The following is a 23,894-nucleotide window of genomic DNA, read 5'->3' on the forward strand; positions in this document are numbered from 1 at the left end:
TAATATTGTAAAATTAGAGAGCATTAGAGATGCTAAGTTAAGAGAACATGCAGAATATCTAAGTGGCATTCTCCTGTTGAGTTATCTCCTTCACAAATTTTGTTATTCCTCTAATGTCCCTGGGCTGTTGGATTTTTATAGTTTGGACCAATAGTACTGAGGGGGTGTGTGATGCTTACATATATGCAAACATATAGTGGAGTTTGACTCACTCAATGCATGCGCTAGTGCTCACGCTTACATACCTGAAAATTAATGATTCAGTAGCTCTGCAGTATTTGAAGAGGTAGTCAAAATGAATAAATAAATAAAGTTAAAAATACTGCTAAAGAACAAGAATCTGCAGAGGTGGTCTAATAGTAAGGAACTCTGTCTACTGGTAAGTAACCAAAATAATTTCTAATATGGAAAGCTTCTTGGTACATGATCTTTAAAAATACTATAACCACAATACAATATTCTGCCACTATAACACATAGGTATAATACTATAATAGATATAATATTATAGGTATAACAAGTAATTTGCCTGTAAGATAATATAAGTATTGTGAGTCATTCATTAATTACTAAATTGTAGAGTTAGAAAAAAATATTTAGCATCAAAAGCATAAAAACAAATCATTTAGCTGAATATGTTCTTTTGTATCTATCTCCTTTTAGAACAGACTTCATAATTCCATTGCAAATTTTGAAATTGTTTTAGACTATTTGAACTCTAAATGTAAACTTAACTTTGTCTCAGGCCTTGTTTCCTATTCTTGTTTTGGTAATAGGCCCCTTTCTAGTATAGATGGTACCCACAGCCGAACCAGATAATATCCATAATTACTGTCAGTTTTCAGGGCTGATAAGCCTCTGTTGGCTGTCTCTTCATACTTCACTCTAAAAGCAGTAAAAATTAAGTACAGAGACCTCCAGGCAAGTAATCAATTGGCATGTGAGACAGCTCAACCTTGCCTTTATGTTCTTTCCTGACGGTTAAGAACTATGAAGAGTGACGAAGAGATTAGTACGCAAACTCCATCAAGGGATACATGCTATGAGGAAAATGTGTTCTGTAAGAAACAGATTTTTAATCTTTAGATTCCAAGTAGGTAACTTAAAAGAATTTAGAGAAAATTATTAACTTGAAAATGGCATATAATTTTTAAAAGGAAAAGAAAAAAATTTTGAAGGCATTCCTTTATCTTTAGATGAACCAGTTATTAACAGTAATAGTGTTTTGCATAGGCATGTGAGTGTTTATGTCTTTCTTCTTAGCTTATTCTAAGAGGCAGTACTTCTGGTTTTCATTTTGATTTATTTACCTTCAACTCTACTGCTATAGGTATTCTATTATCATTGTTCATGAAGAGCCATTGTGGAAATCCAAGGCATACTAAGTACTTTAAAACCAGTTAGTTTCTTAGAAAATGAAGGCAAGCGATGATGACAAAGCTATTGACCTCATTCTCTTTACCTCTCAAGCCAAATTTTCTTTTCTTTACTAAGATGATTGTCACGGTTATTAAATAAAACTTTGAAAAGAAAAATATTTTAAGTAACCAGATTTTTTTTTCCTTGTTAAAACTACTTTCCTTCCTAACAGTCATCAAAGAACACTCTGCTGCAAATAAACAATAACCTGTGTGTGTTATATACTTTTCATTCTTTATTATGAAGCAACTATTTTTAAGGGATTCTAAGATTTTTATTGTCTTAGTCTTTATTAAAATTGCTTTTTTTCTTACGCTTTTCTTATACTCTGTGACTTCCTGTAATGCACATGTTACTTTGTCTAACCTTTTAACTTAAAAACCAGTGGTAGTGTTTAATTATTTATACATTTAAAAACCTGCTCTGTAAAGATATAAGATCATGTTTTTTTAAAAAAAATAGTGATTTGACATCTTATTTGAATTATTTTCATTTCTAAATGTCTTTTAATCATTGAAAAGTTTTAAAAGTCAACTCTTCTGAACTAATGTCTTAAACATTTTCAAGGCAGTTATATGAGTGGACTTAATCTTGCTTTACTCTAATTGAGGTAGTGTTGAGTTTGCAATAGAGAGAATAAGAGGTGTTTTCTTCTTACTAATATCCATTTAATACATAAACATTTTTTGTGTGTTTTGTTTTGTTGTTTTTTTTCTTTTTACAGATTCCCTTCAAGCTCAGCTTATCAACATGGGTGTTATTCCTACCTTAGTTAAATTACTGGGCATCCACTGCCAAAATGCAGCTCTTACAGAAATGTGTCTTGTTGCATTTGGCAATTTAGCAGAACTTGGTAAGTCCTAGCCATGAGTCAAAAATGTAATTAACTTATTAATGTACTTATAATAAATTTTCCTTTAGAGGTTAACCTGGGAATCTGTTTAGATTATATTAGTTTTTTTTTTTTTTGAAGCATTGTAGATACATTGTTTCAATGTTAAAAAGTGTAGATCCAATTACATCTTAGGATTGTATTGTTTATAATTGGAGCTATTTTGCTTTCCTAATTGCTTTATGTATTAAGGTTTAAAGTTTATACTTGTATACTATTTAATAGAATTGAATATTTAAAATGACCTCCACTTGACTTGAGTATTCTTAACGTGAGGGATGGTCTTAAAATCAAGTATTGTATTTCCAGGGCAAAAATAAGGACCTCATAATTTATTATATTTTGTATAAACTATTTGCTTATCAGGTGAAAAGGAATCTAGCAGACTAAGGTTCTTCCCTCTCTTTTTACAAAATCCAAAAAAATAATAGAGAACTTTTTCATCAGAATATGTTTGTAACAGAATTGGAAAAAAATATGAGAAATCCTTGAAAATCAGAAGGTGGGCAGAAACAGACCAGTGCTGGCAACACAGCCCAGCCCTAACAGAGGGAGGGCTGATGACCCCAGCACCCCCATCTCTTTTCCCTGTTTCATTTTTCTCTATATCATGTATATTACCCTTTCTTCTTTTCTCTCCTTCCTCCCCATAATTCTTGATAGAAAGTTACAACTCCTGGTCTAAATCTACCCCACAACCATGTTCATAATAAATTGTTCATCATGGGGACAGTGAAACCAAATGATGTTTCATCATAGCTAAAGTCATAGCTATATCAAATGAGTAAATCAATTCTATTAATCTCCCCATTTTATAAATAAATAAACAGAAGCACCAGGACTCTAACCTTGGTTTTTCTAACTTAAAGGTCATCCCCTTGCACACTCACATTAAAATCTTGATTTCAGTACTTTACTTTTGCTTTGACTTCAAGTTAAGGGAATAGGGATTATTTATCAGAGTTAAGTTTTAGAAGTCATTTTTATTCAGTGGGTCATCTCCTGGCATTTGTGAATGTTTCTTGTCTTCTGCTTTTTTCTTTTTCATACTGTCTCATTATTTCCATCATTCAAGTAAGGCCAAGAATGAAAGAACATTCATTTACTGTTTTACAAGTTAATTTCCATTATTAAAATGGAATATAGGAGTTTGTGTTTAATATACTTTGTAGAATTAAAACAGAAATTATGTTATAATCCCTGATAATGTCATAACCTTTGTAACAGAGACAGACACCACTTAATATGAGTTACCTGTGTTAAGGTGTCAGGATTTGTTTGGGAAATTATATAGACCACCTCGATTCTGCATATAGAGAGACCTGGGTCTGTATTAAAAGATGGATATGCACCCAATTTAGTTTGGCCCAATTCCATACTCTGGTCCCAGCTGTTACTGCCCTTACCCCATATGGAGAAAGAAAGTATAAAAGAGAAATACTTCTTCATTTACTAAGACTTCTAGAGTATATATCATGAGTCTGTTATGCCCATGTAATAGCTAAGTTATACATCACCACTGAAATAAAACATATATGCCCCAGGATACATGTTTTCTCTTTTCAATGTGGGCTTTATTGCCCATGAGTTAGCGAATCACCTAGTATTATTTTATGGACACAGGTAAAGATCAAGATCATATCACATTTATATCACATACTTCTGAATATGGCATATCATTAAATGCTAGAGTTACTTTTTGTCAAAATTTCTTAATAAAAATGTTAAATAGCAGAAATTTGTGTGGTTTTGCTCACTAAAGATATAATATAAAGACAAGATATAAAATAATTAAACAACTGCAAACTATTTCATTATTGGGGGCCAAAAAGGAATGTGCAGCTCTATCTTTTTATTCTCTTTCAGTCCTAGTTTATGTGCACACATAATTTTTCTATATTCACAATTATAGCATTAATCCAATTTTAAAGTTTGCAGATTTATTTAACATTATAGATTAAGCAGAATAGGATTTTTCCCCTTTTTATTTGGCTCCACAATCTTTTATAAATAAAATTGTCTGCTTAAAATATTAGTATTTGGGGGGTTAGAGATGTTAGAATGAAAATCTGCACTTACTTTCACTCCCTTCTGGAAACCAACTAAAACTACAATAGATTCTTTTTTAAATGCAAAACCATCAAGGAAAAGCAGGGTTGGTGGGGGGACCAAGTAAAGAGGATAACACAGCAACTTTTTAGAGCCCGGAAAGAAAAGCAAGCAGTAACTCACTTAGCAAAACTTTGAAATCTAAATCCTGAATTGGAAAACCAAGAACTAACCAGTTTGCTCTTTGGAATCTTCAAAAAGTTTAGGATTTGGTGGCATCAAGATTTCTAAACCTTCTTTCCCTTCCCACACTGTGGTAACTAGCCCTTCCCATCTAAGCAGAAGGCTGCGTCTACTCTCTGGAGAGACTAAAAATAGAGGGTTTGTACACTGGGGACATCAGACTAAATGAAGTAAGAGGTACCAGAGTACCATTCTGAACACAGTTAAGTGAAGGTAAGTATGCTTAATGGTCCCATTTGTCCTCTAGAACATGGACTTAAAAAGATACTTATGTTGGAGTTTCTCTACAAAAGAGCCATCAGACCAACAGGGAATCTTTAGTCAACAGGGCCACTCATCGATTGGCATTGACATATATACACTAATATGTATAAAATAGGTAACTAGGGCTTCCCTGGTGGCGCAGTGGTTGAGAGTCCACCTGCCGATGCAGGGGATACAGGTTCGTGCCCCGGTCCTGGAGGATCCCACGTGCCGTGGAGCAGCTGGGCCCGTGAGCCATGGCCACTGAGCCTGCGCGTCCGGAGCCTGTGCTCCGCGACGGGAGAGGCCACAACAGTGAGAGGCCCACGTACCGCAAAAAATAATAATAATAAATAAATAAATAAAACAAGGCCACTCCTACTCATAGATCCTAATCAGTTTTTAGATCCCAGTTAATCAGTGGCAGACAAGTAGAGAGGTGACAACAGCCTCTAAGTGGAAGATAAATAAACAAAAAAAGGTAACTCGGAGGAAATAGAAACTAGGCAGGATAGGGGTGGGGGAAACTCAAACATGCTCAGATAAATGAGAAAAATGCTGTAATCATGAAACTAACAGGATGCTATTTTTAAAGAAAAGGAACAAATGAAAAAGCTAAAACATTAAAAACACAATAGCTAAAATGAAAGACAATAAAATGTATGGAGAAATATTTATAGATATAAAGCAAAAAACAAGGATATGGAAAGTAGAAGCGAAAATATAGAGGATCAGGCAAAGAGTTCTAGAAAGAGGTAAATAGGAGGAAATGGCCAAATAACTCAAGTACCACAAAACTAAAGTATGTATTTCTCCAGATTGGAAGAATCTGTCAAATGCCTAGCCTAGCAGATGAAAATTAGGCCCCCAGACCATGGCACATCAATGTGAAGTTTTAGAATAATGGGGACAAAGAGAATATTTTACAGACTTCCAGAGAGAGGGGGAAAAGTTACATAAAGATGGTGAATCAGTAGACATCAGATGTATCAAAACAACACTGGTAACCAGAAGAAAATGGAATATTGTCTTCAAAAATCTGAGGAAAAATTATTTCCAATATAGAATTCTATATGCAAACCATCAGTCAAATCTGAGGTTACAATAAGGACATTGTCAAACATGAATGTCTCAAAATTGGTGTCCTACATCTTTCCTGGAAGCCACTGGAAGATGTGTCCCACCAGAACAACGAATATAAGTAATAAAACCACATAGGAATCAGGAAACAAGGGATCCAACAGGAAAATAGGAGTTCCTAGTATTATGGTGACATGAGAGCCCCAAATGGCCTATTTTCAAAGAGCAACCAGTCTAGATTGGGGAAATTCTTTACGAGATGAAATTGATTGAGCACCTAAAGTGAACGAGCTTATTAAGAGAAAACTAGATAACTGACAGAGAGTGTGGAGTTGAACTAACGTAAGTACATTGAAAACTAAGTAAATGAGAAAAAAAAAATTCCCCAGGAAATAAAAGTAATTCCAGGGCAAACGAAATAGTGTATCATTGAAACACTAATAATTGAAATAACCAAAATTACAGTATAATTACATTGAGAAGATGGAGGGTATTGTGGAGACAAGAAGAAAAGAAAGCTAGTGCTTCATCTTTCATAGTGGGAAGTCAATCAAAACTTAATATAAATACGTTATTTAAAGATTTGGAGCTAAATACCAGTGAATTAGCTAAAAGAGCTTTATGTGCTTATTTTTGAAGAAGAAATGGGCAAGGGGACTCGATTCTGCTGGTACTGTAAGTATTAGGACTAACTCTTTAAACTCATATATAATTTTGATTAAAAAAAAAAAAACCCTTAGGAAATAAGCCTTCTTGCTAAAGGTCTGTTAAGGATCCATGGCATTTAATTCAAATATAATGTCCAAATCATAATTCACGCTATCTTTTCTCTGTATCCACCTGCAGGATAAGTACAGGTTTTTTTCGTTAATTCCTATGTTAATCATAGTGCCTTCTTTCCTTGTGCTGGCAAATGACCTGAATTACTTAGCAGCAGTGATTTGGTTTCAGTTTAATAAGTAGAAGAATAAAATGTGGATTGGAAAAAAGAGTGCTAGAACTATTATTTTTTGAAAATAATAATAGCACATAACTAGATAAATGATGTCTATCTACTTCACCTGTGATTTTGTGTTTCATTTTATTTGAAGAATTGTCTGAAACAGGAATAACCACCAGCATTAAGGAGTTGAATCAGTCCTATTTAAATCAAACTAACCTTTTAGGGTAAGGTCGGCTGACGTTTGTAAACTATGATTTCTGAGGGTTTAGGTAGCTTATTAGAAAAGACACTTCACCCATACTCCTTTTTTTGTGGCACTAAGGAGTCCTCCTTACAAGTCTTGGAGTGGATTCTCATCATTTTGGCATAGATCTGGTACATGAGCCAAAAGCAGTGTAACAGTAGAGTGAATCAAAACTGTATTGAGCCATATAAAAATTTATGTTTCTCCATTTTCTTTTAAAGTTGAATTTGTAATATGTTTTATTTGATATTGGCAGAGATTTACCAGAGACTAGAGAGCAGAATATTGCTCTTACATTCATTTACTTGTTCTTCCAGTCACACATTCATGCAATCAATAAATTTCTTTTGAACACCTGCTCTCTACTGGGCACTATATTGTACACTGTGTTTATGGTAGTTAAAATACTATACACTGTCTGTGCCCTCAAAGAGCTTATAGTTTAGTGGGTGAGATGGAAATTTATTTTTTTAATGAATTTACAAATAAGCCTATAATTTTAAATTATGGTAATTGCTAGTATGAGAAAGTAATTGAATGGGGTAAGGAACTAATTTAAATGACGGGCATAGACTCTAGGTGGGAAAGAGCATTTTCAGACAGTCAAAATTTCAAAATATTTATCTCCTATACACAGTACGTAGTAGCTTTCTCAGGAAGCTGCTGGAGGATGCCTCCACCAAAACTAAAAATGTGAAGGTGAAAGGACACAGATAATAGAGTATCTGATACAGGAGGGAGAAGAAAGCATCCATCAAGGCAATGAAAAAGAAATTCCAGGATGTCAGCTGTGCCCCACAAACATGGAGAGCAACTAATCTAGGTTGGATTTGGTCAGAATTCTCTGAAAGAAACTTTTAGATAAATTGATAGGATATCTGATGCAGCAAAAGAAACTGAGAAGAGACTTGGAGAGAAATGGAATGGATTCTGATTGTATTTTGGAGGCAGAGTGATAGACCTTGGTTATTCTTTGGCTGTACAGTTGAGTGAGAACAAGTGAGCAGTGACCCCCAGGTTTCTGCCTGCATGGCAGATGGGTAGGTGGCATGTTCCTTCACTAAATTATGGAAGTCTGGAGGAAGAACAGATTTCAGGGGAGTATCAGAAGTCCACTTTAGACATGGAGTTTGGATGCTAGAGAGAGATTCAAATGGAGATGTCAAATGGCCAGTTAAATAGCCTGGAGTCCAGAAGAGGGCTAGAGATATGATTATATAAGCATCAACATACAGGTGCTATTTTATGCTATGGAAGAGGTTAGATTGCCTAGGGTGAGAGTAAGGCTCAAAAAGGTGAGAAGGCAAAGGATCAAGTCCCAGGGAACCGCAACAGAATGTATAGAGGTCTGGTGCAGGAGGAGGGGCCAGCAAGGGAGACCGCAGAATGGAGAGGTGGGCCAAACTAGTCTGAGCTGGGTTTAGGAATGCATGTGAGATGAGAAAGTAAAGACAGTGTATGTAGACAATGCTGTTAAGAAACTTGTTTGTGAAAGGGAACAGATTGGATGGTAGTGAATAAAAGTGGTGTAAAGGGAAGGTGTTTGTTTTTAATATTGCTATTTTTCTGTGAGAAATATTAAAGCACATTTAAATGGTGAGGATGAGGCTCTAGAGTGAGAGGCTGGAGATGGTGAAGAGGCAAGAGGGAATGAGGAATTGGCCTTTGATAGAAAGACTTGTCAGGGGCTTCCCTCGTGGCGCAGTGGTTAAGAATCCAACTGCCAATGCAGGGGACACGGGTTCAAGCCCTGGTCCAGGAAGATCCCACATGCCACAGAGCAACTAAGCCTGTGCGCCACAACTACTGAGCCTGCACTCTGGAGCCCACAAGCCACAACTGTTGAGCCCACGTGCCACAGCTACTGAAGTCTGTGCGCCTAGAGCCCCTGCTCTGCAACAAGAGAAGACACTGCAATGAGAAGCCTGTGCACCGTAACGAAGAGTAGCCCCCACTCGCCGCAACTAGAGAAAGCCACACGCAGCAAGGAAGACCCAACACAGCCAAAAATAAAATAAGTTTTAAAAATAAATAAATTAGAAAGGCATGTCAAGAAGAATGCAAAAGTATACCACTGTATTGGTGTAAAGAGAAGTCACCTTTAATTCAGCCATGTAAAATGCAGTCTGAGTAATTTTTCTTCTTTGACTAAAAGCCTTGAAACTATGAATTTATAACAGTAATTTTACTGTTGCTATGATTACCTATATGTTATGCTAGTGAACATTTATTTTATAGCCTTGAATAAAATTGGGCCAGAACATTTTCTTTAAAGACTTAGATGTTTTTCCTCTTCAGGGGCATTTAAAAAAATGGTTTTGATTGTTCCTGTATTTGAAGAGTGTTTGTACTTATCAGTAATGGTAAAAAATGACCAAATATTGAAGGTAATAGAAAACAATTTCTGGGCTTAATTTTGTTTGATTACTCTAAATTTTCCTCTTGTTTTTTACAGAGTCAAGTAAAGAACAGTTTGCCAGTACAAACATTGCTGAAGAGCTGGTAAAACTCTTCAAGAAACAAATAGATCATGATAAGAGGGAAATGGTGTTTGAGGTTCTTGCTCCATTGGCAGAAAACGGTGAGAAAATAAATGCATCTCTTGATTTTTGATCATGTAGGCTTTTTCCATTTTTTTCTAATATTATTTAATTGCCAGCTATTTAACTCAAAATTCTTTTTTTTTAATTAATGATGTGATAAGTTTTATTTTGTGTATCTCTTACTTCAGCTACATTATCTACTGCATAACTATATCTACATTGGCCAAAGCTACTTTCCAAGTTTCTTTGATTTTATAATCTTGGCAAAGATGGTTCTGTAGCTTACACATTCTTATGCCAACCTGGAAAAGGCAGCCAATAGGCTGAACTCCACTTATGTACCCTTGCAGGGCAAAACGGTCATAAAAGTTAGAGTACCAGGCCTACCAACAGTGTGAACACTGGTAAACTATTCCTGTCTTTGAGCGAAAAATCTTAAGGGATACACTCTAGGAATAAGAGGGAACCAGAGTAAGCAAACCATCCCATATAAATAATTTTTCAAATACAGTGTCTAGCACACAATCAAAGAGGACCAGACACATGAGGAGATAAGACATTGTAAGCAAGAATCAGCACAAAGAACAGGCAACAGCAGCAAATCTCCAGATACTGGAATTATTAGACATTGACTCAAAACAGGTATGCTTATTATGTTCAGAGAGTTAAAAACAAGCTTAAAATTTTTAGAAGGAAACTAGAAACTGTAAAAAGTGGAATGAATAGCAGATTTGAAAAAGAAGCAATTGGAAATTCCTGAATTGAAAAATACAACCAAAATTAAGAACCTAATAGGGCTTCCCTGGTGCCACAGTGGTTGAGAGTCCGCCTGCCGATGCAGGGGACATGGGTTCGTGCCCTGGTCCAGGAAGATCCCACATGCCGTGGAGCGGCTAGGCCCGTGAGCCATGGCCACTGAGCCTGTGCATCTGGAGCCTGTGCTCCACAATGGGAGAGGCCACAACAGTGAGAGGCCTGCGTACCGCAAAAAAAAAAAAAAAAAATTTAAGAACCTAATAGATGAGTTTAACAGCAGATTAAATATAGTTGAATTAGAGAACCAGTGAACTGGAAGATAGATTGGAAGAAAATCCAGAATGAAATAAAGAGAAATAAAAGAACCAATATACATAAGAGAGAATAAGAGGTACAGAGTATAAAGTGAGAGGGTCTCATATACATTTTTTGGAGTCCCAGGAGGGCAGATGAGAGGGTAGAAGTTTGAAGAAATTTTGTCAGAACCCTTACCAGAAATTATGAAAGATATCAAAGATTCAAGAAGCCCATTGAATTTAAAACATGATAAAAAGAAATACACATTTTGATACATCATATTGAAATTGCAAAAAAAAAAATATGAAAAAAGTTTTAAAAGTAGCCAGGAAAAAAATAGATTACCTTAAAAGAGGCAAAAGTTTGACAGCTAACTTCTTGACAGCAGCAATGAAAGCCAGATGGCAAACATCTTCTGTGTGCCGAAAGAAAATAAATTCAATCTAAAATTCCAAACCCAATGAAAATACCCATCAAAACTGAAACCAAAATGAAGATATTTTCTGGTTAGAAACTGTGAAAGTTCACCACCAATATACCCTTACTAAAGGAAATTATAAAGGATGTTTGTTAGAAAATAGGAAAATGATTCCAAAAACAAAAGGAAACTGACTCCAGAAGGAAGGTTGTAGGTACAAGGGAGGAGAAGGAAGCGAAATAACCCAGTAAATATGTGTGTAAACTCATGAACATTGAATATATAAAGTAATAAAAATAATTCACTGTGAACTTTAAAATGTATATGTGTATAATCTAAAATGCACCACAGAATGAGTGTATGAATCTGGAGGGAGGTAAAAGTAATTAAAGAGTCCCAAGACCTTTGTACTACATGGAGGAAAGTACTATTAGATTCTGGTGAATAAATTATTTCAAATTTTAAGGTGAACTAAAATAATTTTTAAAACCAGTCTGTAACTACCAAACTAATGGAAGGATTTATGGAAAGGTTTTTTTTGTTTTAATACCCCATCAGTCCTAATTAACAGAAGAGCAGAGAGAAAAGGGAACAGGGAACAGGGGGTAAAAATAGGACGGAAAAAATATGCTAGATTTATGACACAGTATTTCATTAATTACATTAAATGTATGTGGCCTGAATGCTTTAGTTAAAAGACTAATCGTTAACTGAATTTTAAAAAACCAGCTTTTTTTTAAACAAGCAACACTTCTTAAGTATGAGGAGATTTAAAAGGTTGAGATTAAAAAGATTGGAAAAAATATACCATTCAAACCTAAAAAAGGCTGAGGTAGTTATATTAATATCAGATAAAAGAGACTTTAATATTAAAAGACTTGGTAGAGATAAAGAAGGTGACTTTATCATGATAAAAGGTCCAATTCTTGGAAGCTATAAAAATGTACATTATGTCAAAAGATATGAAGCAAAAATATTCAGAACTATGAGGCACCCTAAATATCCACAAAAATCATTATAGAACAAACATTAAAAAATAGGAATGTAGAAAATGTGGGCAACATGATTAAGAAAATTGATTTAATGGACATATTTTGGAACACTGCACCCTGCTTCAGAGCCCTTTCTTTTCAAGTACATATGAAACATTTAAAACATGTATACTGGTGGAAAAAAATATCAAAGGATTGCAATCTTAGAGTATGTTCTCTGATCTAAGTGAATTACAATAGTAACTAATAATAAAAAGATAACTAGGAAATCCCCATTTGTTTAGATATTAAGAAATACACTTCAGATAACTCGGAGGTCAAAGAAGAATCATGAAGAAAATTAGAACGTTTTTCTAATAATGAAAATGAGAACACTATCTGAAACCTTGTGTGTTGCAGGTAAAGCCATACTTAGAGGGATTTTTTTTTCACTATAAATGAATATAATAGAAGAGGAAAAAACTAACATCAGTGAGCTCAGTATTAATCTTAGGAATTGAGAGAGGGAAAACATAAATGAAACCCAAAGAAATTACAATAGAAGGAAGGAAATACAGGAACTGAAATTAATAAAATAGAATATATGTAATGTAATATAAGCATATACTTGCCTATGTTGAGTCTGAAAAGACATCATAAAACTGGTAAATCACTAGTAGGATTAATCAGGAAAAAAAGAGAGAGAAAGTACAAATAACCAAAATCAAGAAAACAGAGATCTCACTACAGATCTTACAGATATTCGGAGAATGTTATGAAAATTTGATGCCAATACATTTTCAAGTATGGGTGATATAGAATAGAAAAGCTGAGTAATCTTATCTTAAATTTTTTCCAGAATAGGAAAAGTAGATATACTCACCAATATATTTTGTGAAGCTAATAAAATACCAACAAGGGCAATACAAGAATAAAAATTAAAGGCCAGTCTCACCATGAACATAGATCCAAAATTCCCATAAACTTCTAGCAAACAAAATCCAATAATATATTTAAAAATTAATCATCATACCAAATTGGATTTATTCTAGAAATATAAAGTAGTTTAGTATTCCAAATTCAATCAATATAATTCATCACATTAAAACTTAATAAAGGGGAAAAAATCATATGATCTTGTCATTCAGAAAAAGCATTTTATAAGATTAGCCATCCTTCCATGATTTTTAAAAACTCTTTGCAAACCATCACTAGAAGAGAATGAAAAGAATATATAACCAGAAGGCTATATAGAAAGCATCATACTGAGTGGTATAACAAAAAGCATTTCCTTTTAAGATTGGGAATAAGAAAGGTCATCCCCGTTTTTATTTCTTATTGTATTGTAGGAACTATCCAGTGCTGTAGAGTAAAAAAGAAAGAAAGAAAAGATAGGAAAGAAATAAATAAAACTATCATTATTCATAGATATGATTATGTATATCAAAAATACAAAAGAATATAGATTAATTTTTAAAATTAGAATTTGGTTGGGTTGCCAGGCAAGACAAAGAAAATCATCTAAAAACCCAAAGCATTGTATTTCTACATACCAGCAAAAACAGAAAATATATTTTTAAAAATACACTGTTTACTGTAGTATAAAAAATGAAATGTTTAAGGGAATTCCCTGGCGGTCCAGTGGTTAGAACTCCTTGCTTCCACTGCCAGGGACCTGGGTATGACCCTTAGTCACGGAACTAAGATCCTGCAAGCAGTGCAGTGTGCCAAAAAAAAAAAAAAAAGGAATCCTTAAGAATGGACTAATAAAAGATGTGTAATCTAAACAAGGTCTCTCTCCTTGTAGCCTTCTTCCTTAGCCCTTCCCCACCACTGTCTTCCTCAGGCACACCATTTACCAGAAGATTCGACTTTAATGCATGTAATAGATGTGTTTGTGTATGCTTATATGAAATTGTATTGATATAGTTTCATGAATGTATCTGTTTATAATTTACACAAGTGACATTTTTCTATAAGTTTCCTTGTATTCTTAACTTTTGTTGCTCAACAATATGTTTTAAGAGTTATGCATAACATTCTGTTATATAAGCCTACTTCACTTTTATTATTTATTCTATTTATTCTTAGTTGTCAACAACCCTCATATCCAGCAAATACTGGATTTCATTGTTCATTTCTTCTTTGCTAGTTGTTCGAAAAGCAAGTGTTTCATTTGATTGAACTTACAAATGGAGAGATGACCCATAGTCATTATCCCAGACAGCATTCCAATTCTGCAGAAACCAGTACTGACCCAGACAAAGAAATTATTGAAGCCATTGGGTAAAACACATAGATCTATGTGCCATTTCTTTATGAAGATACCACATTTTGGATTTCTCTTTTTGTGAAATCTAGAGGTTGTGTTGCAATTTCAAGAAGAGGGTGGGACTGTATGAGACAATGACAGTCTTTTAACAGATACAGTTTTGATGTTATTCTTTTTTTTTTTGCGGTACGCAGGCCTCTCCCGTTGCGGAGCACAGGCTGCGGACGCGCAGGCTCAGTGGCCATGGCTCATGGGCCCAGCCGCTCTGCGGCATGTGGGATCCTCCCGGACCAGGGCATGAACCCGCGTCCCCTGCATCGGCAGGTGGACTCTCAACCACTGCACCACCAGGGAAGCCCATTTTGGTGTTACTCTTTTTTTAAAAAAACTTTTCCTGTTTAAGCAACAAATGGTTAGAATTGTTACTTTTTAATGTCATCTTGGAAATACCATCAAATGAAATTTGAAAAATAAATAAATAAATAAAAGATGTGTAAGAAAACTGTAGAAAGTCATCAAGAGAAATTAAAATCTAAATAAGTGCAAAGCTATATCACTTCCATAGATTGGAAACCTCGATTTTGTAATGATCTTATATCTCACCATACTGATCTGAAGACTTATGGCAGTTCTCATCAAAATCCCAAAGACCGGGCTTCCCTGGTGGTGCAGTGGTTGAGAATCTGCCTGCTAATGCAGGGGATACGAGTTTGAGCCCTGGTCTGGGAGGATCCCACATGCTGCGGAGCAACTAGGCCTGTGAGCCACAACTACTGAGCCTGCGCGTCCGGAGCCTGTGCTCCGCAACAAGAGAGGCCGCGATAGTGAGAGGCCCGCGCACCGCGATGAAGAGTGGCCCCCGCTTGCCGCAACTAGAGAAAGCCCTCGCACAGAAACGAAGACCCAACACAGCAAAAATAAATTAATTAATTAATAAACTTCTACCCCCAACATCTTTAAAAAAAAAAAAAAATCCCAAAGACCAAGAGTAGCCAAGATACTGTGAAAGAGACTAAGGTAGCAGAACTGATTTTATTGCATAACAATAATAAAATTTCATTCTGATAAAACTGTAGTATTTAAAAGACAATGTGGTATTGGTTCAAAGATGGACAAGAAGACCAGTCGAACAGGATAGCCCAGAAACAAATGGATGCATTAGTAGATGTTTATTTTACTAAGAAAAAAAGGTGTCACTGCAAAACTATATTGAAAGGAAAATCTTTTTAATTAACAGTGCTGGGAATGGAAAAAAAGTACCATTGGAGACACTCATACAATCCCACTTAATACTATTTTTATTCTTTAAATTTTTTAAAATTTTTATTTATTTTTGGCTGCGTTGGGTCTTCGTTGCTGCACATGGGTTTTCTCTAGTTGTAACGAGTGGGGGCTACTCTTCATTGTGGTGTGCGGGCTTCTCATCGCGGTGGCTTCTCTTGTTGTGGAGCATGGACTCTAGGTGCGCAGGCTCAGTTGTGGCTCGTGGGCTCTAGAGCGCAGGCCCAGGAGTTGTGGCGCACGGGCTTAGTTGCTCAGCAGCATGTGGGATCCTCCCGGACCAGGGATTGAACCTGTGTCCCCTGCATTGGCATGCGGATTCTTAACCACTGCACCACCAGGGAAGTCCCGATACTATTTTTTAAATTTCATTTCAGATAGATTATTGACCTGAACATAAAAGTTGAAACAATAAAGTTTATCTTAAAATAGGAGATAGGAGAATATCATCACAGCCTTGGAGTACAGAAAGTTTTCTTAAGTCACAAAAAGCTGTAACTATAAAGGAAAAATTTATAAATTTTGTTATTTTAAAAGGAAAAACGTTTATTCCTCAAAGAACACCATTAAGAATGAAAAGCATGACAGTAGATGAGAATTTATTTACAACACATGTAACCAACAGAGGGCTGATGTGTACAATATATAGAAAAACTCCCTCAAATCATTAAGAAAAATGTAGAAAACCCAGTGGGAAAATGTGCAAACGATTTAAGAAGGCAAAAGATAAAATCCAAGTGGCTAATAAACACATGAAAATATGCTCAACTAATTAAAAATCAGGGACTGCAAAATAAAACCACAATAAAATACCATTGTGTACTCACTGGAAAGTGATAATACCAAGTGTCGATGAAGGTGTGGAACAGTGGAAACTCATTAAGTGCTGATGGGAGTGTAAATTGGTACAATTTGGAGAACAGTATCTACTGAGTTGGAGGTATGCCTTCCCTGTGAGCCAACAATTCCACTGTTAGGTGTATACCCAGAAATGGGTACATGTGCACCAGGAGCCATTACAAGAATGTTCATAACAGCATTATTTGTAATAATGAATAAATGGAAACAACTCATATCCATTAACATTAGAATAAATAAATTATGGTATATCCATATTATGGAAAAATACAGTTATGAAAGAATGAAGACAGCTGTAACCAATAGTGTAGATGAATCTTATAAAAATATTAAAAGGAAAAAGCCAACACTGAAAAATACATATTTTACGATTCCATTTATATGAAGTTACAAAAAAGCTAAAATTAACTATAGTTTTTAGGAATGATTATTTGGTGAAACTATAAAAGTATGGATGTGATTACCTTAAATAGTGTGGTGATTTGAAAGGGAGGGATATGTGATAGAAACAAGTAAAGCACAGAGGGGCTTCCAGGGTTGTTGGCAATGAATTTCTTGATCTAGGTGATAGTTACACAGTTATTTACTTAGTAATAGTAATTAAGAGTAACGTATATTTTATGCACTCTGTGGCATTTGTGGGCTTTTTTTCACCACTTAGAAAAGATTTTCAAATATACGTTTATACAGATATACCTGTACATATATATATGTATGTACATATATGTGCGTATATATGCAAATGGTGGTGATAAAGATAGATGTCCTTGGGCAGAATGGTATTGATCAGTGTGTGCTGGGCTGTCTGCTTTGGCAGAATGCCTCATTAATCCTTTTTAATAAGGCAATTTAAGCTTCCCACTTATATATGTGACTACAGTTAAACTGTTGAGAGGAAAGATCTGTAAACTTTAATCCTGACACATTTTAAATCTTCTGAATGCCTTAGATCTTATTCTTTAGGAAGAAATTTATTTTTCCTCTCATTTGGTGGTTTGGCCAAATAGGAAATTTTCATTGTGACCTTCAGTCAATTTTATGCCAGAGAATGACCTGTACCCTTCCTTGCAATATTTCAAAATAACAGTGTTTTTCTCTCTTATTTGTTTTGTCCTCCACTATTTTCACTTGTGTTTTATAACTGTGCTGTGGATTGAATGATACTTTTGAAAACTTGTTTCTGGACTAGCCTTAGCTAGGTTATCATCCTTGGTTTTCCTTGTATGCAAAGGAGAGTGATTCCAACATTTAAACTGGGATTTGTATAATTCAAGGTTTTTTGTAATTTTAAGGCTTTTTCATTGTGGCTTTCAATTCTAGTCGCCACACATTTCTACTTCTGTCATTCTGTAACCAAGGAAGCTCCCTACTTTCAGCATAGCACAGTGCAAGTATACCTTTTAAAAAAATATTACAGGTTGAATATTCTGTGTATTCTGAAATAATATGCTAAAGAATATCAGCGATCCTAGTGATAGAAAAAAGCCAAACTTTTACACATTAAAATTGTCTGAAAGAACAAGTCTTAAGTATGATAACAGTCTTTCCAAATAAAAAAGTTTCTTCCAAATAAAAAACTTGAACTGCCATTGCTGTAGATATGTGCATATACAGCTTAGGGAAACTGAAGACTAAAATAAAATCCAACTAGAAAATACAATTTAAATTAAAAAATTTATGTGTAACAAATGTATTTCTGAGGTCAGTTGATCAGCATTTATCTTAAGCAGTATCAAATATACCCAAAATATTTAAGTAGGCCAATTTAGGTTAAAACACAAAGATGAATGAGGTATATTGGGGGAGACAGATATGGATGCAAATATAAAATCTTCAACGAAGTAAGTTCTATAATGAAAGAATATTTAAGATATTAGTGGTGCAAACAATATCGATTTGATAGGCTCACAGAGTTTGCTATGAAGATGATTTTTAAAAATATAATTGGTATGTAAATTCTGTCTCTAAAATTCCTTAGTTTGTTAGTTATCCACCAGAAAACTTGAAAGTTATTTGTTTCTTTCAACTTTTATGGTGAAAATTTAAAAACCTATTCAGGGACTTCCCTGGTGGTGCAGTAGTTAAGGATCCGCCTGCCAATGCAGGGGACACGGGTTTGAGCCCTGGTCCGGGAAGATCCCACATGCTGCGGAGCAACTAAGCCCGTGCACCACAACTACTGAGCCTGTGCTCTAGAGCCCACGACCCACAACTACTGAGCCCACGTGCCACAACTACTGAAGCCCGCATGCCTAGAACCCGTGCTCCGCAACAAGAGAAGCTACTGCAATGAGAAGCCCGCGCACCACAACGAAGAGTGGCTCCCGCTCACCACAAGTAGAGAAAGCCTGCACACAGCAAGGAAGACCCAACGCAGCCAAAAATAAATAAATAAATAAATTTTTTTTTTTTTTTTAAAAAAACAACCTATTCAGATATAGAGAGATTGTAGTATAATGAACCACCATGTACCCATCACCCAAGAAAGCTTCAAATTAATGAAAACCTGAAATGCTTTCTAAAAACATGACTTTCAAGTTCAGAAATTTACAAATTAATTAACTGCCCTAGAAAAATAACATCTGTACAAATATGAATCCAAATGTACATACTTGTGATATACTTTGAAATTTACTAATACCTCTTTTTAGTATCTTGGTATTCAAACTCCATTAGTGAATGTGTTTTAACTTTAACAGTTATGTGTGTTTTATTTTAAACAGTGTGCAATATTTTATAGTATTGCCTTTTAAATGTGAGCATAATATCTAGAATAACAGTAGAATGATATTACTTACCTTCAGAGCTGAGAATCAATTTGTTTAGTTGCTGTCAGACATTGTGAAAAGTGACATCGTATCAAATAGAAATGAAATAAAGCTTTTGTGTATTTAAGCTGCACTGTCAGATACTCCCTTTTGAAACTCAAATCTTCAGAGGTGTGTTATCTAAATCATGCACTTTTTTGGTTTTTTAATAATTCTTTACATTAAATTGCTTATACCAGAATTCCTATTTCATCTCAAATTTTGGTTATTTTGTTCACATTATTCTTTAGATGCTATTAAGCTACAGCTGGTTGAAGCAGGCCTGGTAGAATGTCTACTAGAGATTGTTCAGCAGAAAGTGGATAGTGACAAAGAGGAGGCTATTGCTGAGCTCAAAACCGCTTCAGATCTCATGGTTTTATTACTCCTTGGAGGTGAGTTGTAATTTATGCCAACGAAAGAACATGACTGTCAGGTATTTAAAAATTTATCGTCTCTTTCATAAATACTATATTAGGCATTTTCTCATTTTCCTGTCACACTTAATCCTGTTGATGTGATGATTTTGGAACCTTAAATACATCTTCCAGTATTTAAAGAGCTGTCATATAGAAGAGACAGTTGTGGCACCAAAGGACTAAAAGCGAGATGGCTACTTGGGACTTAGACTAGAAAAATTCTAAGCCCTTTTGTCCAGTCTCTGCTAAAAGGTTATTAGAAAAAGAGTCATTACTGGGACTTCCCTGGTGGTGCACTGGTTAAGAATCCACCTGCCAATGCAGGGGACACGGGTTCGAGCCCTGGTCTAGGAAGATCCCACATGCCGCGGAGCAACTAAGCCCGTGAGCCACAACTACTGAGCCTGCGCTTTGCAGCCTGTGAGCCACAACTACTGAGCCCGCGTGCCACAACTACTGAAGCCTGCGCGCCTAGAGCCCGTGCTCCGCAACAAGAAGGCACCGCAATGAGAAGCCCGCGCACCGCAACGAAGAATAGTCCCCACTCACCACAACTAGAGAAAGCCCGCGTGCAGCAACAAGGACCCAACGCAGCCAAAAATAAATAAATTTATAAATTTATTTAAGAAATAGAGTCATTACTTTTCCCTTTGTGAATTATAGATTGTAAAGTATCAATATGTGATTTCCCAATTGGGTATTCAGTTAAGAATAGGGATATGTTACTTCTAAGTTGGTACTTCTAAGTATTTTCCTCTTACCTGTTGCATTTACCTCTAGATGAATCCATGCAGAAATTATTTGAAGGAGGAAAAGGTAATGTGTTTCAAAGGGTACTGTCTTGGATTCCATCAAATAACCACCAGCTACAGCTTGCTGGAGCATTGGCAATTGCAAATTTTGCCAGAAATGGTAAGCATATGAGTTCATCCTTATTAAATCAGACCTTCTGTATTTTTAAATTTTGCTTTGCCATAACGTATACTAAACCTAAAACAGTTCAGAAGCGTGTGCAGTATCTGTGTGTAATACTACCTTAATTTTTCAGAAATCTGAAATACTAATATTGACTTTCCCAACAAATTACATATTTTATGCAATTCAACTAAGTTCTAATAGTTTAAAGGTCATGAACAGTGATTATGAAGTCTTTCTTTTGAGTACTGTGTACTTCAGGGATGAATAAACTTGACTCCCATTCTAGTAAACATCTGATCTGGGAGGATATACTTTTTTGCCTGGTGATTTTATTTTGGATTTAATAATCTGAGTATTCATTATTGTGCCTCATTTATAGCCTATAAAATCTAAGCATGGGTAATCTTCTGGTTTAGGATAGAATATTTACTTAAATAAAATTTCAGAGGCACCAGACCTCCATGTATGTTTCTGAAGTCTGACACTTCTGCTGTTCCCTCTAAAAACTTATACTGTGTCTAGGAAATATGAGTTATTTTTGTTTTTAATTTGATTTTATTTGAGTATTAACCATTGTTATAGCATGTTATAACAGATGACATATTCCATTTTTCCTTCCTTCTTTTTGGGGACCATCATTAACTCCTTAATGATGAAATTAAGACTGGCAAAATATTGATAATTATTGAAGCTAAATGGGGGATAAATAGTAGTTCATTATAATATTCTCTCTGCTTTATAAATGTTTCAGAAATTGTCTTTTAAAAATAATTGAAATATCAGCCATGATGACAAAATGTAGAGTACTGTCACTGTAACGTTCGCAGAACGCTGGCATACTTCACTATAAACGGAAACTATTGGAGGACATTTTAAGCATATGGTTTCTACTTACTCATCTTCTGATATATTATCAGGAACTCAGCTAGAGACTTTTTTGGCCAGTTTAAAAAATTTTATCTATTTTAAGAATCTTATAATCAGACTTCTCAGTCAGTAAACAAACAAAAAAATCTGTAAATCTGATGTAAGAAGGAGATGGAATTCATTTTATTTTCCTATAGCTCCATTTTCCCTAATGTAGATAATGGGCAAACATCAGTTTTACAAAATATTTATAGATATTTGTAAAGAGGGAAAAAATGTTTTTTGTTGTTATTTAGATGGAAATTGTATCCATATGGTAGACAATGGAATTGTAGAAAAACTTATGGATTTACTGGACAGACATGTAGAAGACGGAAACGTAACTGTGCAGCACGCAGCACTAAGTGCCCTCAGAAACCTAGCCATTCCAGGTAAGACTTAAGAGTGGGAGCCAATGAGATTTATTCTAAAAGTCATCTATGAGATGGGGTGCTTTGAGACAGTTGTATCAATAGCCTTTTTATTATCTCAAATGCTTTTATCTCATTCTCAGTGCAGTCCAATATTTTAACCTATTATTTAAATGAAATTCGTGGTTTCAGTCATAGAAACTGCTCTGAAACAACATCAAAGCCACGGTCAATAGCTCAAAAAGCAATAGTGCCTACTGTACAGCACAGGGGACTCTACTCAATATTCTGTACTGACCTATATGGGAAAAGAATCTAAAAGAGAGTAGATATATGTATATGTACAACTGATTCACTTTTCTGTAAGCAGAAACTAACACAACATTGTAAATCAACTATACTCCAATAAAAATTAATTAAAAAAAAAACAGAATGGGAGTCAACTGTGTAAGAGATAAAGATCTGTCATTTTGGGAAGATGTTTATGTGATTTGTGGACCTGCCCTGACCAAGAAAAGAAAACTAGTCTTCAGATTGCCTACATTTTTCTTACTAATAAATGGAGATAATATGTTAAAGAAGTTTTCTGAGACTATACAAGCATAATGTTCCTTTTTCAGATTATTCAAATATTCTATTACTTTTTGTGAACTCCTAGATTTTCATCATATTGTATAGTTAAGATTTTTTAAGCATCTTCAGCTGAGGTAAGATAATGGTATCAATTAACAGAATCCCTTAAAGAATGACTTTTAAGAATTCTTTTTCCCTACGAGCAGACGTACAATTTTTTTAAATAGCCTTAATGTGCCTTTTTGGATTACAAGCCTTTTGAAATCACATTATCATGGGAACTAATACAGGATATAGTCGAAACTATCCTTTTATTCTACTTTCTAAAGGTAAATTTCTGATTAGGTAAAATAGTACAACTATATGAAAATGCAATCTATATAAAATCAATTTGGCTCATGTAGCAGATTAATATTGTTTATTAATGTCTATAATATCTATATTAACAGTTGGGTCCATGACAGAGGTAAAAAGAAACATTTATTAAAGTTGAGGAATTGTGCTTTTCATAAATAAGAAGGCAACATTGTCAGATTTCCTTTACAAATTAGTTTATGATTAGATTTTAAAAGCAAGTAAGTGTGATTTTGTATGTTGTGCTCCTGTAGACAAATAGGATACTTATCCCCTAACCCTCCCATTCCCAGTCCCATTCTTAAAATTAACAGAAAAGTAACAATGTTGTTTTTAAGTAGACAAATATAACATGGGGCCTTAAGATAATAAGACACTCAAAAAATGTATATTGAATTGAATGATTATCATCAAAAATGCTATCATTTTAACCAGTGTTTTTTTTTTTCTCTCTCTCTCTAGTTATAAATAAAGCAAAGATGTTATCAGCTGGCGTCACAGAGGCAGTTTTGAAATTTCTTAAATCTGAAATGCCCCCAGTTCAGTTCAAACTCCTGGGAACATTAAGAATGTTAATAGATGCACAAGGTAAGAGAAATGCTTTCTCAAGGTGCATTTTTGGTATAATAGTCTTAATGTGCCTCTAGTGGAAAAAGGACCTGTTTTTAGCTTTCAGAATTATGTAATCATAAAGATAAGTAGCAAATAAAAGGCAAATAGAGATTGGTTTTGGAACCCCCATTCATTAATTTCCATGCTTGTTATAATTGACTTTAAGTGGAAATTATATTGCATTTCTCTCTCAGTACATATAATCTAATTTTAGGTTGATTTATTAGTGGTTCATGAGGGGTTTTTATGTTTTGGCATTTTCTATACCCTTTCTTACCTTGTAAAATTATCAAGTTTCAATACAGTGACAGTTAAAATTTTTTTAAATTTGTTCTGCAAACAAGGAGATCATTTTTCTGTTTACAGAAACAATAATGAAAACCAATCCTTGGAATGAGTTACATTTATTTACTTATTTCTAAATTC

At 34.7% G+C, this 23,894-nt stretch overlaps 1 protein-coding gene across 5 annotated transcripts in view; it reads left to right on the top strand.

Moving 5' to 3' along the window:
* The window catches only part of RAP1GDS1 (Rap1 GTPase-GDP dissociation stimulator 1), a 149,484-nt gene that overhangs the window by 105,417 nt on the left and 20,173 nt on the right, over window positions 1-23,894 (top strand). For all 5 annotated transcript variants that reach the window (XM_007463790.1, XM_007463789.1, XM_007463787.1 and 2 more), the window contains 6 exons: window positions 2,143-2,271; window positions 9,568-9,693; window positions 19,567-19,710; window positions 20,515-20,646; window positions 21,816-21,950; window positions 23,319-23,444. In XM_007463790.1, coding sequence (XP_007463852.1) covers window positions 2,143-2,271; window positions 9,568-9,693; window positions 19,567-19,710; window positions 20,515-20,646; window positions 21,816-21,950; window positions 23,319-23,444 — 792 coding nt within the window. The remainder of the gene's footprint in view (window positions 1-2,142; window positions 2,272-9,567; window positions 9,694-19,566; window positions 19,711-20,514; window positions 20,647-21,815; window positions 21,951-23,318; window positions 23,445-23,894) is intronic.

Source organism: Lipotes vexillifer, unplaced genomic scaffold (assembly GCF_000442215.2).
Source record: "Lipotes vexillifer unplaced genomic scaffold, Lipotes_vexillifer_v1.1 scaffold49, whole genome shotgun sequence".
Lineage (NCBI taxonomy): Eukaryota > Metazoa > Chordata > Mammalia > Artiodactyla > Lipotidae > Lipotes > Lipotes vexillifer.